This window comes from Fukomys damarensis, unplaced genomic scaffold (assembly GCF_012274545.1).
Source record: "Fukomys damarensis isolate Sample0158 unplaced genomic scaffold, DMR_v1.0_HiC HiC_scaffold_4, whole genome shotgun sequence".
Taxonomy (NCBI): Eukaryota; Metazoa; Chordata; class Mammalia; order Rodentia; family Bathyergidae; genus Fukomys; species Fukomys damarensis.
The window spans coordinates 4041242-4056448 of NW_022900916.1; the positions used below are offsets into that span (position 1 = coordinate 4041242).

Sequence of the window (15207 nt, forward strand, 5' to 3'; positions counted from 1 at the left end):
CATGTTGGAAATTGCCTGTATGGCTGTTTATTACAAATTAAAAACAGATGATCATGATCATCTGCTGCTCATATTGCAAAGGTGATCTCCGTACCTGATACTCTTTTGATGCTTTCTTATAACTTGTTGAACAATGCTAATTTTCCATGGGTTTTGTGGTTAGTAGATCTATGGGAACAGTGTCACTTAAATTCTGTAAGGAATTTTAGTGCCCAAATACCACCTCACAGGTCCTCCTCACAGTCTCTCGGTCCATGCCCCACAGTCATAGTGCACTTCACCTGTATAGACAGCATTGTGTCATTGTTATAAAAATGAATTTGTCATCTGACACTTTACTTTGAAATTGTATGCACCTGATATCCTTATTAAGTCCTATTTTTTTAATCAGTAAGTTATGGGAAATCATAGCTATGCTAAGGGTTTGGCCAAATGAGGGAGATGACCGTCAGGTACGCAGAGGACTGTGGGACACCAACTTGCTCATAATGAATGCTACTGCTCTAGTGGGCACGATGAGACCGAGGTGCCTGTGCAGGGGAAGAGCTGCAGGTGTGCCGTCACTGTGCCCAGCAGAGGAAAGCAGGAGCATGGTTTTACTATCATTCAGAGGCTCTATATGAAGGATTCTAGTCCATGACGTAATTTAGCTCCATACTTCCTATACCTAGTGGAGTTAGGTATTTTTCTAACTCAGTGACACTGAAGCTTTTCCCTTTACGATGCCTTGTTAATACTTTAGTCAGAACCAGTACTAAGCTAGCCATATATTTCCATCTAGGCACACTGAGTGCATTCACTCCTGACATGCTTACTCACTCGGTAATGTACTTGGAAATGAAAGTATCTGAACGTTCTCTAATATTTCATAGTCCTGTTTCACCATTAAAATTTGTTTCTCAGGAACTGTTCTCAAAGTGTTGAGGATACTGCTTTGGAATAAGTGCTATCGATTTGGAAGACTGTCATATGTCTCTAAATTTTGTTATGTGGATACTTACTCTCTCCTAAAGTTTATTGCCCACACTCATAACAGAATAAATAAATGTAGAATGGAATATATCTGACAGTCGAGGAGAAAGGTACTGTATTGTTTACCTCGTCAGTAAGTAGCTGTTAGTGCTTTTGATGTAAATTTACACAGATGTGAACTTTCTTCTAGAGATACATTGACAAAGGCAACAGGACATACACGTGGACCCCAGTGAATGGGACAGACTACAGGTAACCAGCCGTACTTACATGTGTGTTACATGCTAGGAGCCATTCCTCCAGGGGAGAATGTTGCCTGCAGTCCTAAGCTATTTTCAATAGAAAAAACTCTCTCCAACATAAAAATATATTGCCATCATAGAGACTGATTTGCTGAATGTAAAAGATGGGAAAATCTATCAACATAGAATTTGGAAATGAAAATATGATGTATAACTGCATATTTAATATAATTACACTAGTCCTGAACATAGACGAAATCTCCATAACTATAATTTAGAGTTAAACTTCTACCGACTCTCTACTTTGAGCTCCCATTTAGTTTACATTGCTGTCTTTGTGTTGAGAATTAATCTAACAACAAAGCTTCTCTCTTCCTGGTAGCATCTCAGAGTAAATCATTAGCTGGTAACTTCCCCCAGTTAGCAGCTGTCTGGGATCATCCCGCAGACCAAGCCTTGGGGAACTGGCCAGCCCACTGTCAGTGAAGTCCTGGAAGTCACCCTCGTGTCTTAAGTTCACTGAGCATCTCCTGCGTGTTCTTGTTTTACCCTCCTCCACGCTCAGGGCTCTTGCTGTGGTCCTCCTCCTGTGTTCTGGTAGCACTGAGGCTCATGCGGTGAGTGTAGTGTTCTTGTTAGATACCCTTTCTTCTTCCTCTCGGACACTTCCGTCTTGGAACCTCACGTTACCAGGCCTCACAACCTGCCATTCCCTCATGGACGGTCGCTTCGCTCTCGGTACCGGAAGCCTGGATCATTGTCACTCTTGCCTGCATGCACATAGGTCGGTGTCCCTCACATTTTGGGTGACGTACCCACACTGCTGTGAAATAAAGTGGAAATCATTTACTAAAACACACTTTGAAAGATTAAAAGCTCGAAAAGATGTTATTAGATTCCACAACATAAAGCGAGTGTATCAAATTGTAAATTCTAAAAGCTTTCTCTCAATTTCTGCATTTTTTCATGGTGGCTGTAGGGGGCGCTACTGTTAGTTTGCAAATGGGAAGGCCCATGGGCTGCAAGTAGGTGGTACTGACTTGGCAGACCGTGGTACCAACCCTCCTATTTTTTGACCTCCTTTTCTCTGCCGATCTTGTCAGCCCAGTATCTTAGCCACCTACTCCAAAGTTACGGTCTGCAATGCTTACAGTCTAGCCTCACGTCTTTATACTCTTGAGTTGGAGATTTCTTCACCCACCTCTTCGATCACTGCATGCGAGCTTTCTGTCGCCTCTCATGGAGCCTGACAACGGCACTCCTTTTGCTCACCTGGCACTAAACCTGCCATCCCTTCTCTGTTCCCATTCCTCTCCTTCATTCTGCACACCTGTCTTTGCTCAGCACAGGCAGCCTGGGCACTTGGCTCCTGCACACGCCACCAGATGCCATCGCAATACCCACACATTGGGCAAAATGCTAAACCCTGTTAAGTTCAAATGGTTTCCAACACAGCACTAGAAGCAGCCAGAGAAAAATCCCTATGAACTCGAATATCCCTTAAAATTCCTGAACTGAGCCTCGGGTGTGCGGTGGTGTTGCCTGGGCATCTCCGTTCTGCAGTGATGAATTTCTACACTTGCACTGCCTCCTCTTCTTTCCCTTGGGCCATGATTGTGCTTCCGTGTACAGAGAAGAGGTCAGAGAGAACTTCCACGCCACAGCAGTGCATAACTCGGACCTGTAGCTCTGCCTCCCGTCTCTATTTCTGCTCTTAACACAGTGGAAAGGAGGATCCTGACCTTTCAATGCTGTTTCTTTCTCCTCAACCCCAGCAGTAGTTTCTTCTCATTCAGTGAAAGCCACAGTTGGCCACAGCCATCACTGTCAGCTCAACTGTCTGCATGGTCTCTCAGACTCTCCTTGCACCCTGGATGAGCCACCCTTGCTGCTCTGTGGGCACTGGTGCCCTCCTCCCCAGAACCTGTCTGTCCCTCTCTCTAGGAGGCTCTCGGAGGTTAGAGATTGCTGCCTGCTTCACTTATTTAATATAATCTTTTCTATTTTTCAAATGAGGAGTTTACTTTGACAGACATAAGTGACTGGGCTTAAGGGAGTGTTACAGCATGTTTAGTTCAGTTAATCACGGTTCTGTGAGTCGCATAAACATTGCATGAGCTCTGCCATCCATCTGATGGCACACGCTTTATTAAGATTTAAAGTCTAAGAGGAAATAAAGCAGTCTTGCAAACATTGCATGTGCCAGCACCTTCAGCTCTGAGTGTCCGCAGAGAACTTCTCTGTAAATATATTGAAGAAATGACTGCCGGCTGAGTCGGACATTGACACACGAGATTTCCTGCGGAGTGGCTTGCAGCTGTGAGCAGCATTAGGTCTGCAGGGCCACAGAAAGCACATTTGAGTGCCCACCTTAAAACTTCTGCGGCCTTCCTCCTGGGCTGCCACACTATTTCTGTCCTCTATCCGAGGGGTGGCAGCCCCGTGATAGAATGTTCTTGGTTTTAATTAGAAGTTTCTCTTGGCAGTAAATGCTGATAGAGCAATACAAATGTCCTCTTCTCCCTTGGGAGGAATTTGCAGGGTATGGTCTTCCGATGCCCCATAATTCTGCACCACCTTTTATAAATGGCCAGAGAATCCCGAAGGGTCATCTCATTTTCACACTGACGGTGCTGCTTATTCTAACTTTAATCTCCGCCACCACTTGAAGCCACCTGGAAGATGAATGTAGAAATTGTCACCAAGTCTACATTACATTTTATGTCCCTGACCTTCCGTATTGGGAAAGTCTATACTTCACGAGGCTGAGGATTTGGAAATCAGAGGTGACATGCAAGCACTCATTTTGCCATCTTTCCTGCATCACAAAACTCCAGCAAGCAAACTCTCAATGCCCCATCTCCATACAGTGAATTTTTAACATTTGCATTCAGGAGAAGCAAAGTCGGAAATTTCCTATTTGGTCTTACTCCACACTGTCCTTCAGTAACAAGTGGTGAGATCATAGTTAGGATTTCAGTCTCCAAGCTTCGGTACCTGAGGCCCGAGTGACTGAACGAATCTGTAAATGCCCCTGCACCCCGCAAAATACCGGAAAGCTTAGAGTGCAGACTTACCTGTGCACCACGGAAACAGGTTAACTATGGAAAGTGTGATTTGGATGACTTCATTGGTCGTGCCATCAAGTGTTGTGTGTAGAAAGTAGTTTATTGGTCCAGAGAGTCAGAGAGTTGGATGCTTTCTGCACGGGTAGCTCGCGAGTCTCCTTCTGTATTTGGAGCACTGGCAGGAGTGTAGAGCGCGTACGGCGGCCCCACTGCTGCCGGGGAATGTGCAGTCCGAGTCTGCTAGTGACTCTAAAACACCAGTATACTTAGACACGCTGCATTAATCGTGATGTCCAAATGAGTGAGGCTTCCCTGGGTACCTGTCTCTTCCGGGGTGTCCTGGAACGGAGAGTGCTGAACTGCTTGCTTCACGGGCTTTGTTTGAAGTGCTTGGGATGTGGCCCAAGATTTGCGCTGAGATGTCCTCTTTGGAGACTGGCACAGGCCTGTGACCTCAAGGGGGCAGGCTGGTGCCCGAAGGACACCGCAGCTGTCGCGAGTGGGCACTCTGAAGCTGACCCCAGGCTCCGAGTTTTAAAATAGGCATTTAGTGCCTAAAAACACATATATTTCACATGACTCTGTGCAGTGTGCCAATAGTCATAGTGATGATTTTCCTGGTGGTGATTTTTTAACTGTGTCTGTTGGATACAAAGTATTCTAGTAACACAATACATTCAGGAGGCAATATCCAAGTGGCCTGATTACTTTTGAAGAAGATGAGGGATATTTTCAATATTTTAAAATTCAAAGTAGTTTAATATCATTTTCTGGCAGTATCGAAGGGACCTCATGACCCTCCTTTCTCGGCTAACTCGTGCTCACGTTTGGTAGCTAATTTTCCACGTGTCTCTTGATTTCCTACCCTGTGGAGAGCTGGGTCACTTCAGGGAGAGAGACAGAAATTGAGTACTCTTTTTGCTGAATGCATTTTCTTGTCAAAGTAACCATGTCCTTTCCTCCCATGAGGAAGATCTTTGCATTTTCCCATGAACCTGATGTGTCTTGTTTTTTTTAAGTTGTGTTTCACTTTTGTTTGTTTGTGTTTATGCTTCTCTTGTTTCTATTGCAGTTTGGCCTTGGTATTACCAACCTACAGTTTTTACTATATAAAAGCCAAAATAGAGGAGACAATAACTCAGGCCAGATGTAAGTACTGTGAAAGCAACTTCAGGGTCTACTTGTTCTGATTTCCTAGCCTCAGATGTTGAACTACGTCTAGATTCTGGGATGCCCGAGGCATTTTAGTAGGTTTTCGCGGGTGTGATCACCAATCTGCAGCAATGATTCTAACCCATTCCAAACATGCAAGGAACAAGAAGTATTCTACATGGATAGAATATGAGCGGATAGTGCAGCCCAGCCCATCCCGCCCGCCTCCCGCCTTGCCATGTGCGCCCGGAATCATTGCGTGCCAGGTCCTCCATGGCTGTCTCTGAAGGGCCCGCTGGCTGCCTGAAATGTCTCACATGCTACCTCCATGCTCTCCTCTCGTGGCCCTGTGCTAGTGGAGCTTTCCCTCTTCTTATCCTTTCCTTTTGTTTTGCTTTGTTTTTGCGTTTGGCCAGAATAATGTTGTGCTTGGCAGTTAACTCTTTCCATAGTCCAGATTAATGTCTCAGTAACTCCAGTGGATTAGTTTCTTTTTCTTTAAGCATCATTTGGAATGTGGGATGACTATTAACTCTAGTGCATATTTCCAATCCTTGTTCACCTTTATTTTGTTTTGGGTGGCTGGATTTAGTAAAGTGAAATGACCATCATATCCTTTGCACACTGCTCAATCACTGAAACAAAGAATAAGTAAAAGCTATATCGATATATAATTATTTTTAATATCCAGTAATATCATTGTGTATCACATCTAATTTTCAGGGAACTGCAATTTCCTACACTTCTGTACCAGTTCTCCTCTGCTCTCCGCAGGCCTCTTTTGTAGGGTATTGTGGTGTCTAAAAACTCTACACGGGCACTTGCCCCGAACAGATATGATGGTCTTTTAACAAAATACGGTACTGCATGAGCTAGCTCTTCACTTGATAAACAAAGGGAGGAGTAGTGAGGCTTTGATGATTGGTAAGTGCTTCTGTTAATGGGCTGACAGCGTCTGCATCGCACCTGCATTAGTCACTGTGCACAAGCCCTTGAAACAGACAGGGTAATCCAGAAACAGGACATACTTCCAGGCCTTCAGAAATGTGTGTGTTTTTCCAGACTGCAGCAGTACATAAGTGAACCTTTGATCTAAGCACAATATTTTTATTCAAGAAAGCATTGAATAAAATATTGTTTGTGACCCCTTTTGCTTTACCCTCTTTCTTTTTTGTTTCCCTGCTTTCTCTTTCTGATGGATTTTCACAGCAAAAAAGGGGAAAATGAAGGGCAAGTATTTTCTTGTTGCTCAGTTTCTTTCTGTGTAGTACACTCGACATCTCCACAGATATTTCCATCCCTACTAGATATTATCCTCTGTGCTTCTCATTTGCTAGATTTTCCTCCATGGTCACTCAAGCCTTTGCCGCAAATACTGGGGGAGTAAGATACTTTCATTTCATATGCAACCCGTTTCACACACGTTTCTTTTATTAGATATAGAAACACGTCTATTTTATCCTTCCACTAATAATTGCTACATAACACTATTAAATTTGTTGTTTCATAATATCACTGAGCTTTTCCTGTTGATATTTTCAAAAAAATGCTTGATGTAACTAAGTTTCTTTTTAAAGACATTGGTTATAGTTTGCCTTAACAAATAGGAAAAATACAGAGAATATTTTATCTGGTGTCTGATATAATGATGTAATGAAGTTATTTCAAATGATTTATCCTATTGGGAAGCATTGAGGATGTTCATAGGTACTGGCTTGATTCAACTTTAGGGTGTAAGGTGCCCCACTTTTCTTAGTAGGTAATCTTTCTAATGCCTGTCATAGTCATCACATCTTGGGACATCTGATGTGCTGCGTGTCTAATTCTATATCATTATCTTTGCAGATTCAGAAACCCTGAAGCCAGATAACTTTGAGGAATCTGGTTACACATTCATAGCTCCAAGGTTGGTTTCATCTTGTTTGCCTTTTTTATAACTTATACAGTTGGGTAAATCTTTCAACTAAAGTTCTGAATTGGACTCAACTGCCCTATTTTGATTCTGTATTACATTGTGGGACCAAGAGGAGAGATGACTTTAAAACTTGACAGTATCCTGTTCTTTTATTATTTCTCCAGTCAGATACTTAGCAATTGCTCAGTGCTAAGCCCTGTGCTGTCTTGGGAATGCAGTGTTGAACAGGGCAGATGCAGCCTCGATCTTGTGGCACTTGGAGTACAGCCCGCAGTAATGAAGCACTGTGCTTCTGCACTTGTGGGTTACTACATCCTCTCCCTTTGCAGTGCTCACATGAAGACACACCCATCAGCTTGCACAGATGTGTGCAGACAACAATGCATACGTGCACACATGTATGCAGTATTTTGGCTTCATGATTGGTTTTTGTTTATAGTCTAACACAGTTTTCTGGGGAAAGATATTCTCCTAGATAATATTGCTCCTATCATGTCTCACAGTCACATTATTTTTTCTCCTACTCTATTTTATTTATCTATCATGTACTACTCTGTCCCTATCCCTAATACACATCGTTTATCCCAGTTCTAATTTCTTGTACTTATTTCAAACTATTCAGTAACCTGAGTTCTATTTCTTTTCTTGACTTCTGATGCCCTAGTACCCACCTGATACTTACGGTATTCAAATAAATACATGTCATGTAAATCTAGGTTAAATTAGTTAAGAAAATGGATACAGAATATTGATGATAATTTTTACATTTGTACTTGCTAAACAAATTACTCTGAGACTGCAGATAGGGCTCACAAAAGTCACTCAGAGTTACTCTGCTGTATTGGCCTAGAATTCCGATTCTGCGTAGACCCAAGAGGTCTGTAGCACTGTGAGAAGATTTAGTCGACAAAGCATAAGCTCACCTTGATGTGGCGAGATAGAGCTCTGCCGCTCGGGGCCCCGTCCTCCTGGTGCTGGAAGTACCAGCTCTGGCTTTGTGTCCCCTGTGGCTGCCCCCGCTCTCTTCTCTTCTTGCCATAAACTACCGTCCACACGCTGGCTGCCTCGTGTTAGCGTGACAGTCTGTGCCCAGCAGGATGTGCGGCAGCTGGGAGGAGACCCGGGCCTGCTGCCCTTTCACACAGAACCCCAGGTGACCCTTTGAAGACTGTCTGCGCTGTGCAGCCACCTAGGGACAACCCCTCAGTGCGTCTCACGTTCAGCCTCTGTGAATCTCCCTTCTCTTTAGAAAGCTCTCTTTGTTGTGTCGGGGATGCCGACGTCAGTGTGTGACCGTGAATCCTGATCGCTGTCCTGGATCGCTCTTTCCCTTCTCTAACAGGAAGTCTCCCTCCACACCATGCCTGTGTTGTCCAAGGAGAGCCCGAACACGTGTCAGGCTCCCCTGTTCTGACCCAGCCCCAGCCACTGCCCATTAACCTAACCCTAGCGGTCCCTGGTTGCATCTGGCCTCCCTGTTCTCCCTGACCCACACTCCCTGATCCCATCTGCCACTGTGGACCTGTGAAGTGGCCCTGGTCCCTCATGTGCCACCCTGGGCGGGCTGTCCTCAGGATGATCTGCACTTTAGGTCAGTCTCGGTGTGCCCGTGCCGCCCCAGCTTGACCTTTGGGCCCGCGGGCTGACCACTGCCTTCATGGAGGTTTCACAGGATCACAGCAGCACTTGGCTGTGGGCTGTGCAGTGGCTGACAGGCAGCGCGGAGCAGGTGGCACAGACCACGAGGGTGGAGCAGGAGTCATGGGTGGGTCTCAAGGTGGCAGTGGTTCACCTCTGCTCAGGGTTTTACACACTGATCTCTGTCAGCTACTAGCGGCCTCCTTTGTTGTTGATCTTTGCCATCTTTCTTCACAGCCCCCACCCCCGTCTGTGCTCCAGCCCCGAGCTCGAGTTCCTCGTGCTGGGAACGCCCATGCTCCCTGGCATGCCTGCCTCATGAGGCCTGCAGTGCCGTCCTGCAGCACCCTCCTCCACAGGGCAGGGCCGCTTCAGGGCCACGCCATGCTCTAGAATTGCTGAATAAAAACTTAGTGACCAGAGAACCTATAAATCTATGAAGAATATTATTAAAAATGGTATGATTGGATCTCTACTATTTAATGAAAATATCACTTACTACACAAAAGCATCTTTAAAAAAAACACAGCAACAACAGGAAAAATGAGAGTGCCAGATCCCATCTGCTTGAATAGAGCCAGGCCCACCAGTGCGCTGTGTGTCATGGGACTGGATGCTCTTCCTGTGATTCCCCCAAAGCCTCTGCCCGTGGACTCCTTGCTTCTCAGCATCCTCAAACTATGAAATCATTTATTGATTCAGCAGTGACACCTGCAGTCTCACTAGCACTTTTCAGATGCCAGTATCTGTGAACAGCTTTAAGTTAACATGGTAACTTTTAAGTGATAAAACTCCTGAAATCAGTTTAAATGAGAAAAAAGACTACCCGGAATATTCTCTTTTAGGATCCAAATGTTGATATTAGCTAGAAAGCCAAGTTTTCCCTGAGAAAATGACTATAGCACAATGTAAGAGATTGAAATGCAGGCTAGGGTAGAATGATATTTTCTCCCAATTCTCAGGTCTGTGCTTTTGTCAGAGATGCTGTTTTGTTCATCTCTCCCAGCTGATAAACGGCAGTATGGCTTTCTCCACTTTTCCATGTGATTAGGCAGAAAAGTCCAGGAATAGACAGGATAGAGAGGATAAATATCCCTCCCAATTCCAACCCATAGGCAGTGGGCTTTGTTCACTCACCTAGAGGTTAACATATGATGGTTTCTGCAGTCTAGGTCATATTTGATGTCTGTGCACCTGCTGAAAAGCTAGACCTCCCCTGTGTTCCCGTGAGGGAGAAAAGTCCAAGAAGGGAGGGAAGGTGGGGTGTAGGGCTCACCCATGTCTGTCCCAGGCAGCATGAACTTACGCTACTGCACTTACTGCTCAAACCATGCCGTTGGAAACTGGAATTAGCATCCTGTTTCACAGGTTAGCAAACAACTTTAGAGACGTTAAATAGGATGAGATTTGCAGCAGTCCTCTGCTGCTCTTACGGTGTGAGCGTGCAGGTGGGATAGGTAAGCCCTGAAGAATCTCAAAAGAACACCCGGCACTTCGGAGTAGAATGTTTTGTAGGGAGCTTTCCTGGGAAAGTGAGTGCTGAGTGCGTATTCAGAGTGGCAGAAAATACAGTGCCAGAAATTGGGATAAAGAGAAAACTGAGGAAAAATAGAAGTGTCTGTGGTGTAGGACTGCAATCCTATAGCTTTTCTGTCACTGTTGTTATTCATGGGAAACAATGTAGAAACTCTTAGAGCAAGACTACATGGTTCTATTGCTCAGATCTTGATCACTGTGGCTGTTACTCAGAGACGCTCTACCTGTCTTTATTTGCAAAATAATATCTGTCTTACAGATTTCTTATTAGTCTTATACAAGGTAATGCATGCAGAATATTTATCATCATTCTTAGTAAGATGTGAGCTCTAATTGAGTATGTTATCATTCCTGACAGTTTCGGTAGGAGGTAGTAGTCGTGTGTACAATATTATTTGGTAAAGGGTTTTTAAAAATTGCTTCCAGATTTTAGGAATAAATTTTTGTTCATTCATTTGATTCTGATTAATAATCAACTTTTGCCATTTTCTTAGATCTTTAAAACTGCTAAGGGCAGACCTTGAGAAAGTGGCTGCAATGGGTACCATTATACCTGTGTGTGGTGCGAGGACCCCAGGGTGAACAGTGTCGCATGGATTTGCTTTACTGTCTTCTTGGATGACCAGGAGTAGAGGTGGGATAGGACGGGAAGGAAAGAACACGCAGTAGCCTGTAGTTAAACGTTCACATGTAGTGCTTCGCCTTCATAAGTTGCATGAGCCTCGTGGAAACAGACGCACCCTGGGTATCCTAGAAATAATTTGGCCGGATTTGCAATACCATTGTCCGTTCAATTATCCTGAGACGCAAAATGGCCACAAGACGTAACTTTAATAAGTCTTTGAAGAGAAACTGCTGTTCTGCGGTTTTCCTTCAAAGTCAGTGCGCACTTCTGCGTTTTGCTGCCTCAGTTTCCCTGAGGAATTCTTTTCCTCCTAAGAGAGATTGACGAGTGAGCATTGTGTACAAAACTGGTTTCTTCTGGAGATACATTGCAGCAGAGGGTGAGAGTGGGGAAGTCTTTCAGGGTGTTTCGGGGGGGGACCATGCATCAGCAAAACCGTGCATGGTCAGGAAAATCACAGTCTCTGTACTGGCGCCCACTGGGCTCCATATCTGAGAAATGGCCATGGGTTATTGATTCCTTTGGGATTTCAGGCTCCCGGCGCAGGGGTAAACAGCAGTGAGCTGCCTGACCATCATGGCTTCTAATGTGGGACGCGCATCTCGACACTGCCCTGTCCCGGTGTCCAGCAGGCTCTGGCAATGTGGGACTTCTTTTGTCCTCTGGATCTTTCCTATCCCCGGAGAACCCATTCCAGCGACACAGCTTTCAGGGTTTCTCACATCTTAAATTGTCTCTGTTTTGCTCCTAACAGGACAGGATTTGTCATTTTCCGCTGGTAGTTTCACCAGCCATGGCTTTTGTGCTGCAGGAAGAAATTAAATTGAGCTCTGTCAACAACTCTTGAGTTTAAGTCATGTCAACTTTCTCAGTCTTGCATTTAGGCTAAGTATTTTCATAAACCAAGAAGTTGCTGTTTGGTTTGGTTTGCTTTTTTCCTTTTGAAGTTCTGACGTTTGGTTTTGCTGCATCCTCTGAGACTTTGTGTTCGGATGATGCTTTTGCATCTGAAGATGTTTGCTCATTGGTTACTATTTAACTGTGTTCTATCTCGAGCATTTCCTGCGGGCTGTATTAGCCTAATAGCATCTACTTGTGGGCTTCGAAGATAGGTGCTGCTCCATTTTTATTTTGAATTTCTGAATCATTTCTGACTGTGGTTCTTGGACCAAGGTTTTCTGAGCCATATGGATTGAGATGCTTACAGAGGGTCCACCGGGTCCCAGCTGTTTTCATAATGGTGCTAAGTGTGGCTCTCCCTTTTCCTTGTATTGGCGTTTGTGCCAGAGGACAAAGTAATGCCAGAACGGTGGTAGCACGAATCAGACCAGGGTCACTACCAGCCACCCATACAAGGGCAAAGCTGGTTGTACTCTAAAATAGCCAGACTGAGCCAGTAAAATTCATTAACTTGACTGGAGGTTCCCCCTAGAAAAGAAGAATTTGTAAAAAAAATATTACTGTTTGATAAAACTGGAAAGGGTACTACTAGAGTAACTTGAATGTCTTAGAGAAAAGGACTCTTGTGATTGAATTGGGAGCTGAATTGAGTGGACCACTCTGCCTCTATTAAAAATATATTATTGCACTTAAATGGCAGATGAAAAATGAGCTATAACTAACTGTTCAGCCTGCGATATCCAACAGACATTTTTAAAACATTGATCAGTTGAGCCTTTTACCTTGAAGAAAATATTTAAGCATTATTTGTTGTCAATGACAAAATTTGAGCTTTTAAGGAAAAAATAATCAGAATTTGGGGAAAGTATCCACTTTTACAACCATGACAGCCCCGCAGTACAGAGCAAGCTCGTGAGATCAGTGGTTATACCAGTGTGTGCACAATGAAAATTTCACATGCAAGTTCAGTGCAATTAGCAGTTTCCAAACAGAGTTTATGATGTTGAGAATCATGATTGCCCAAAATATTCAAAAGGAGAGATAGAACAGTATAGTTTGATATGACTGAATCCTGATACTCTTTCTGATTCTGTATTACAACTAACAAATAAGACATTACAAACAATGAAACTGTGGTACACTATTATATAAAAGAACAACCACAACATTTGAAAGACCACTAAAATAGCCCTGTCTTTTCTAACTGCCTGTCGCTATGCACATATGTTCATCATGCACTAAAGAAAATGCTTGTTCTTGGCTCAATGAAGACAGTAATTGTCCTATTAAGTTGGGGATAAAAGAGCTTTTTTTCACTAATTTTTAAATGCGATAATTTCTCATGAAATGTTAATGTAAGTAGCTTATTCATATTTTAATGAATGAATCTTCAAATTCCTGTTGTAATTTCTATGAGAACTCCAAGACCTACAATAGCCAATGATACTAGCTTATTATGTACAGCAAAGCCTAATTGTACTGAACACCCTCTGACCAGAGACCGGCCTTCCCCGGCCTGTACTGCCTGTAATCTCACCTCTGCATGACAAACTATTACTCCATATGGAAATGAGAAATCAAGGCAACAAGAAGTTCAACAGCTTGCACAGCCATGCAGCTGGGAGCAAAATGAAAAGATAAGCCTATTAAGTCTAAATGCCCTGTAAAGTGTTGCTGTTAATACCCTAAAATATGTATTTTCAGAGATTACTGCAATGACCTTAAACCATCTGATAACAACACTGAATTTCTCTTGAATTTTAATGAGTTTATTGACAGAAAAACTCCAAACAACCCATCATGTAAGTATGCATTTGTCTGTAAGGATTCCTGCTGTGTGGTTACACAGATGTGGTCAATGCCTAGTTCTTATTATCACAGCATGCAGTCACCCTGTGAGTTTATTTGTATGCCCATTTATTTGCATACTTTATGAATTTTAGGGGTAAAATTAGCAATTTGATCCCTGTTCCATCTCTCTCTTGCCCCCTCCTTTCTCTCTTTGTTAAAAATAATATTTTCTTCTCTCTCTATCATGAAGAGGTAACCAAAGCATTTTATCATTTATCAAAAGTAAAAATCCATTTTCTTGAAGCTTTCTCTTAAGTTTAAATTTGTCACAAACAAAAAGTAATGACTTGCTAGTGGATTGACTTTAGTATGAATCAGCAAGTTGCTTCACAGGACCACTCAGAAAATTGTCTGAGCATCAGAGGTTACAGATTTCCTGTACTGCCAGGGGCATCTGAGACCTTTCTTCTCACTGTGAGTTCAACCTAAGCCAGGGTCTAAGTGTTGCTTTGTGTCATTGTTCATTTTCTATTAATAAATAATGAGATTGTTAACAATCTTGAATTGGCTAGCAAAATTATGTGACATCCATATATAATTTTGGTCCAGTACCAGGGATTGAACTCAGGACCTTGCACTTGCAAGGCAGTAATGGTGCTACTGATCTAAAACCCTGGCCCTGTACCCATATACTCTTTGCAAAGAGAAATTTATAGATTTGTAAATGTTTAACTTAATATATATAATAAACGTACAGAAAGCCAGGAAAATTGGAATCATCTTTTTACTGCCTCTAGTTCCCAAGGCCATAGAAATGTTTGAACAAATGCTTTCAGTACAATTCCTACTGTTGCTGTCTGTTCCTCACTCTCTTTCTTCATATCTGCCCCTCTTATGAATGTGAAGTGTTTGCAATGATAACATAATTATGTGTAGATTGAGCATTTATAAATCATTAATGTTAGAGAACACATACCATAAAGCAAGATTTTTTCTTAATGTTTTTATCTTATGTTATCAAACAATTTCTAGAACTAACTCTAAAAATTTTATAAGTGATTGAAATCTGTGCTCTAGTGCATTTTTTAAAAGTGTACTTATGTTTAATTTTTCTGTATAAAATACCTGTACTCAGTACATTGGTGAAATTCAAATTCTTTCCTAAAGTTTAATGTTTGACCTATGATGGTTACCTACATTACATCCTCTCCTCATTCTTTAAGTAATCCTTAAGTGGACCCTCTGTCACATCCTTATAATTGTAAAACAGAATAATGACAAAAAGAGAAAGTCAGAGTTCTCATAACACTTTAAAACTGTATGTAAGAAACAGTAAAGATAGGTTCTAGTATATATATATATATATAT

The 15207-nt window shown here is 42.8% G+C and overlaps 1 protein-coding gene across 1 annotated transcript in view; it reads left to right on the plus strand.

Annotated features, from left to right (window-relative positions):
• Cacna2d1 (calcium voltage-gated channel auxiliary subunit alpha2delta 1) overlaps positions 1-15207 on the plus strand; it is a 339947-nt gene that overhangs the window by 298347 nt on the left and 26393 nt on the right. Inside the window, exons 21-25 of the mRNA XM_010636710.2 lie at positions 1163-1224; positions 5355-5431; positions 6644-6664; positions 7280-7340; positions 13753-13850. Of these exons, the coding sequence (XP_010635012.2) occupies positions 1163-1224; positions 5355-5431; positions 6644-6664; positions 7280-7340; positions 13753-13850 (319 nt within the window). The remainder of the gene's footprint in view (positions 1-1162; positions 1225-5354; positions 5432-6643; positions 6665-7279; positions 7341-13752; positions 13851-15207) is intronic.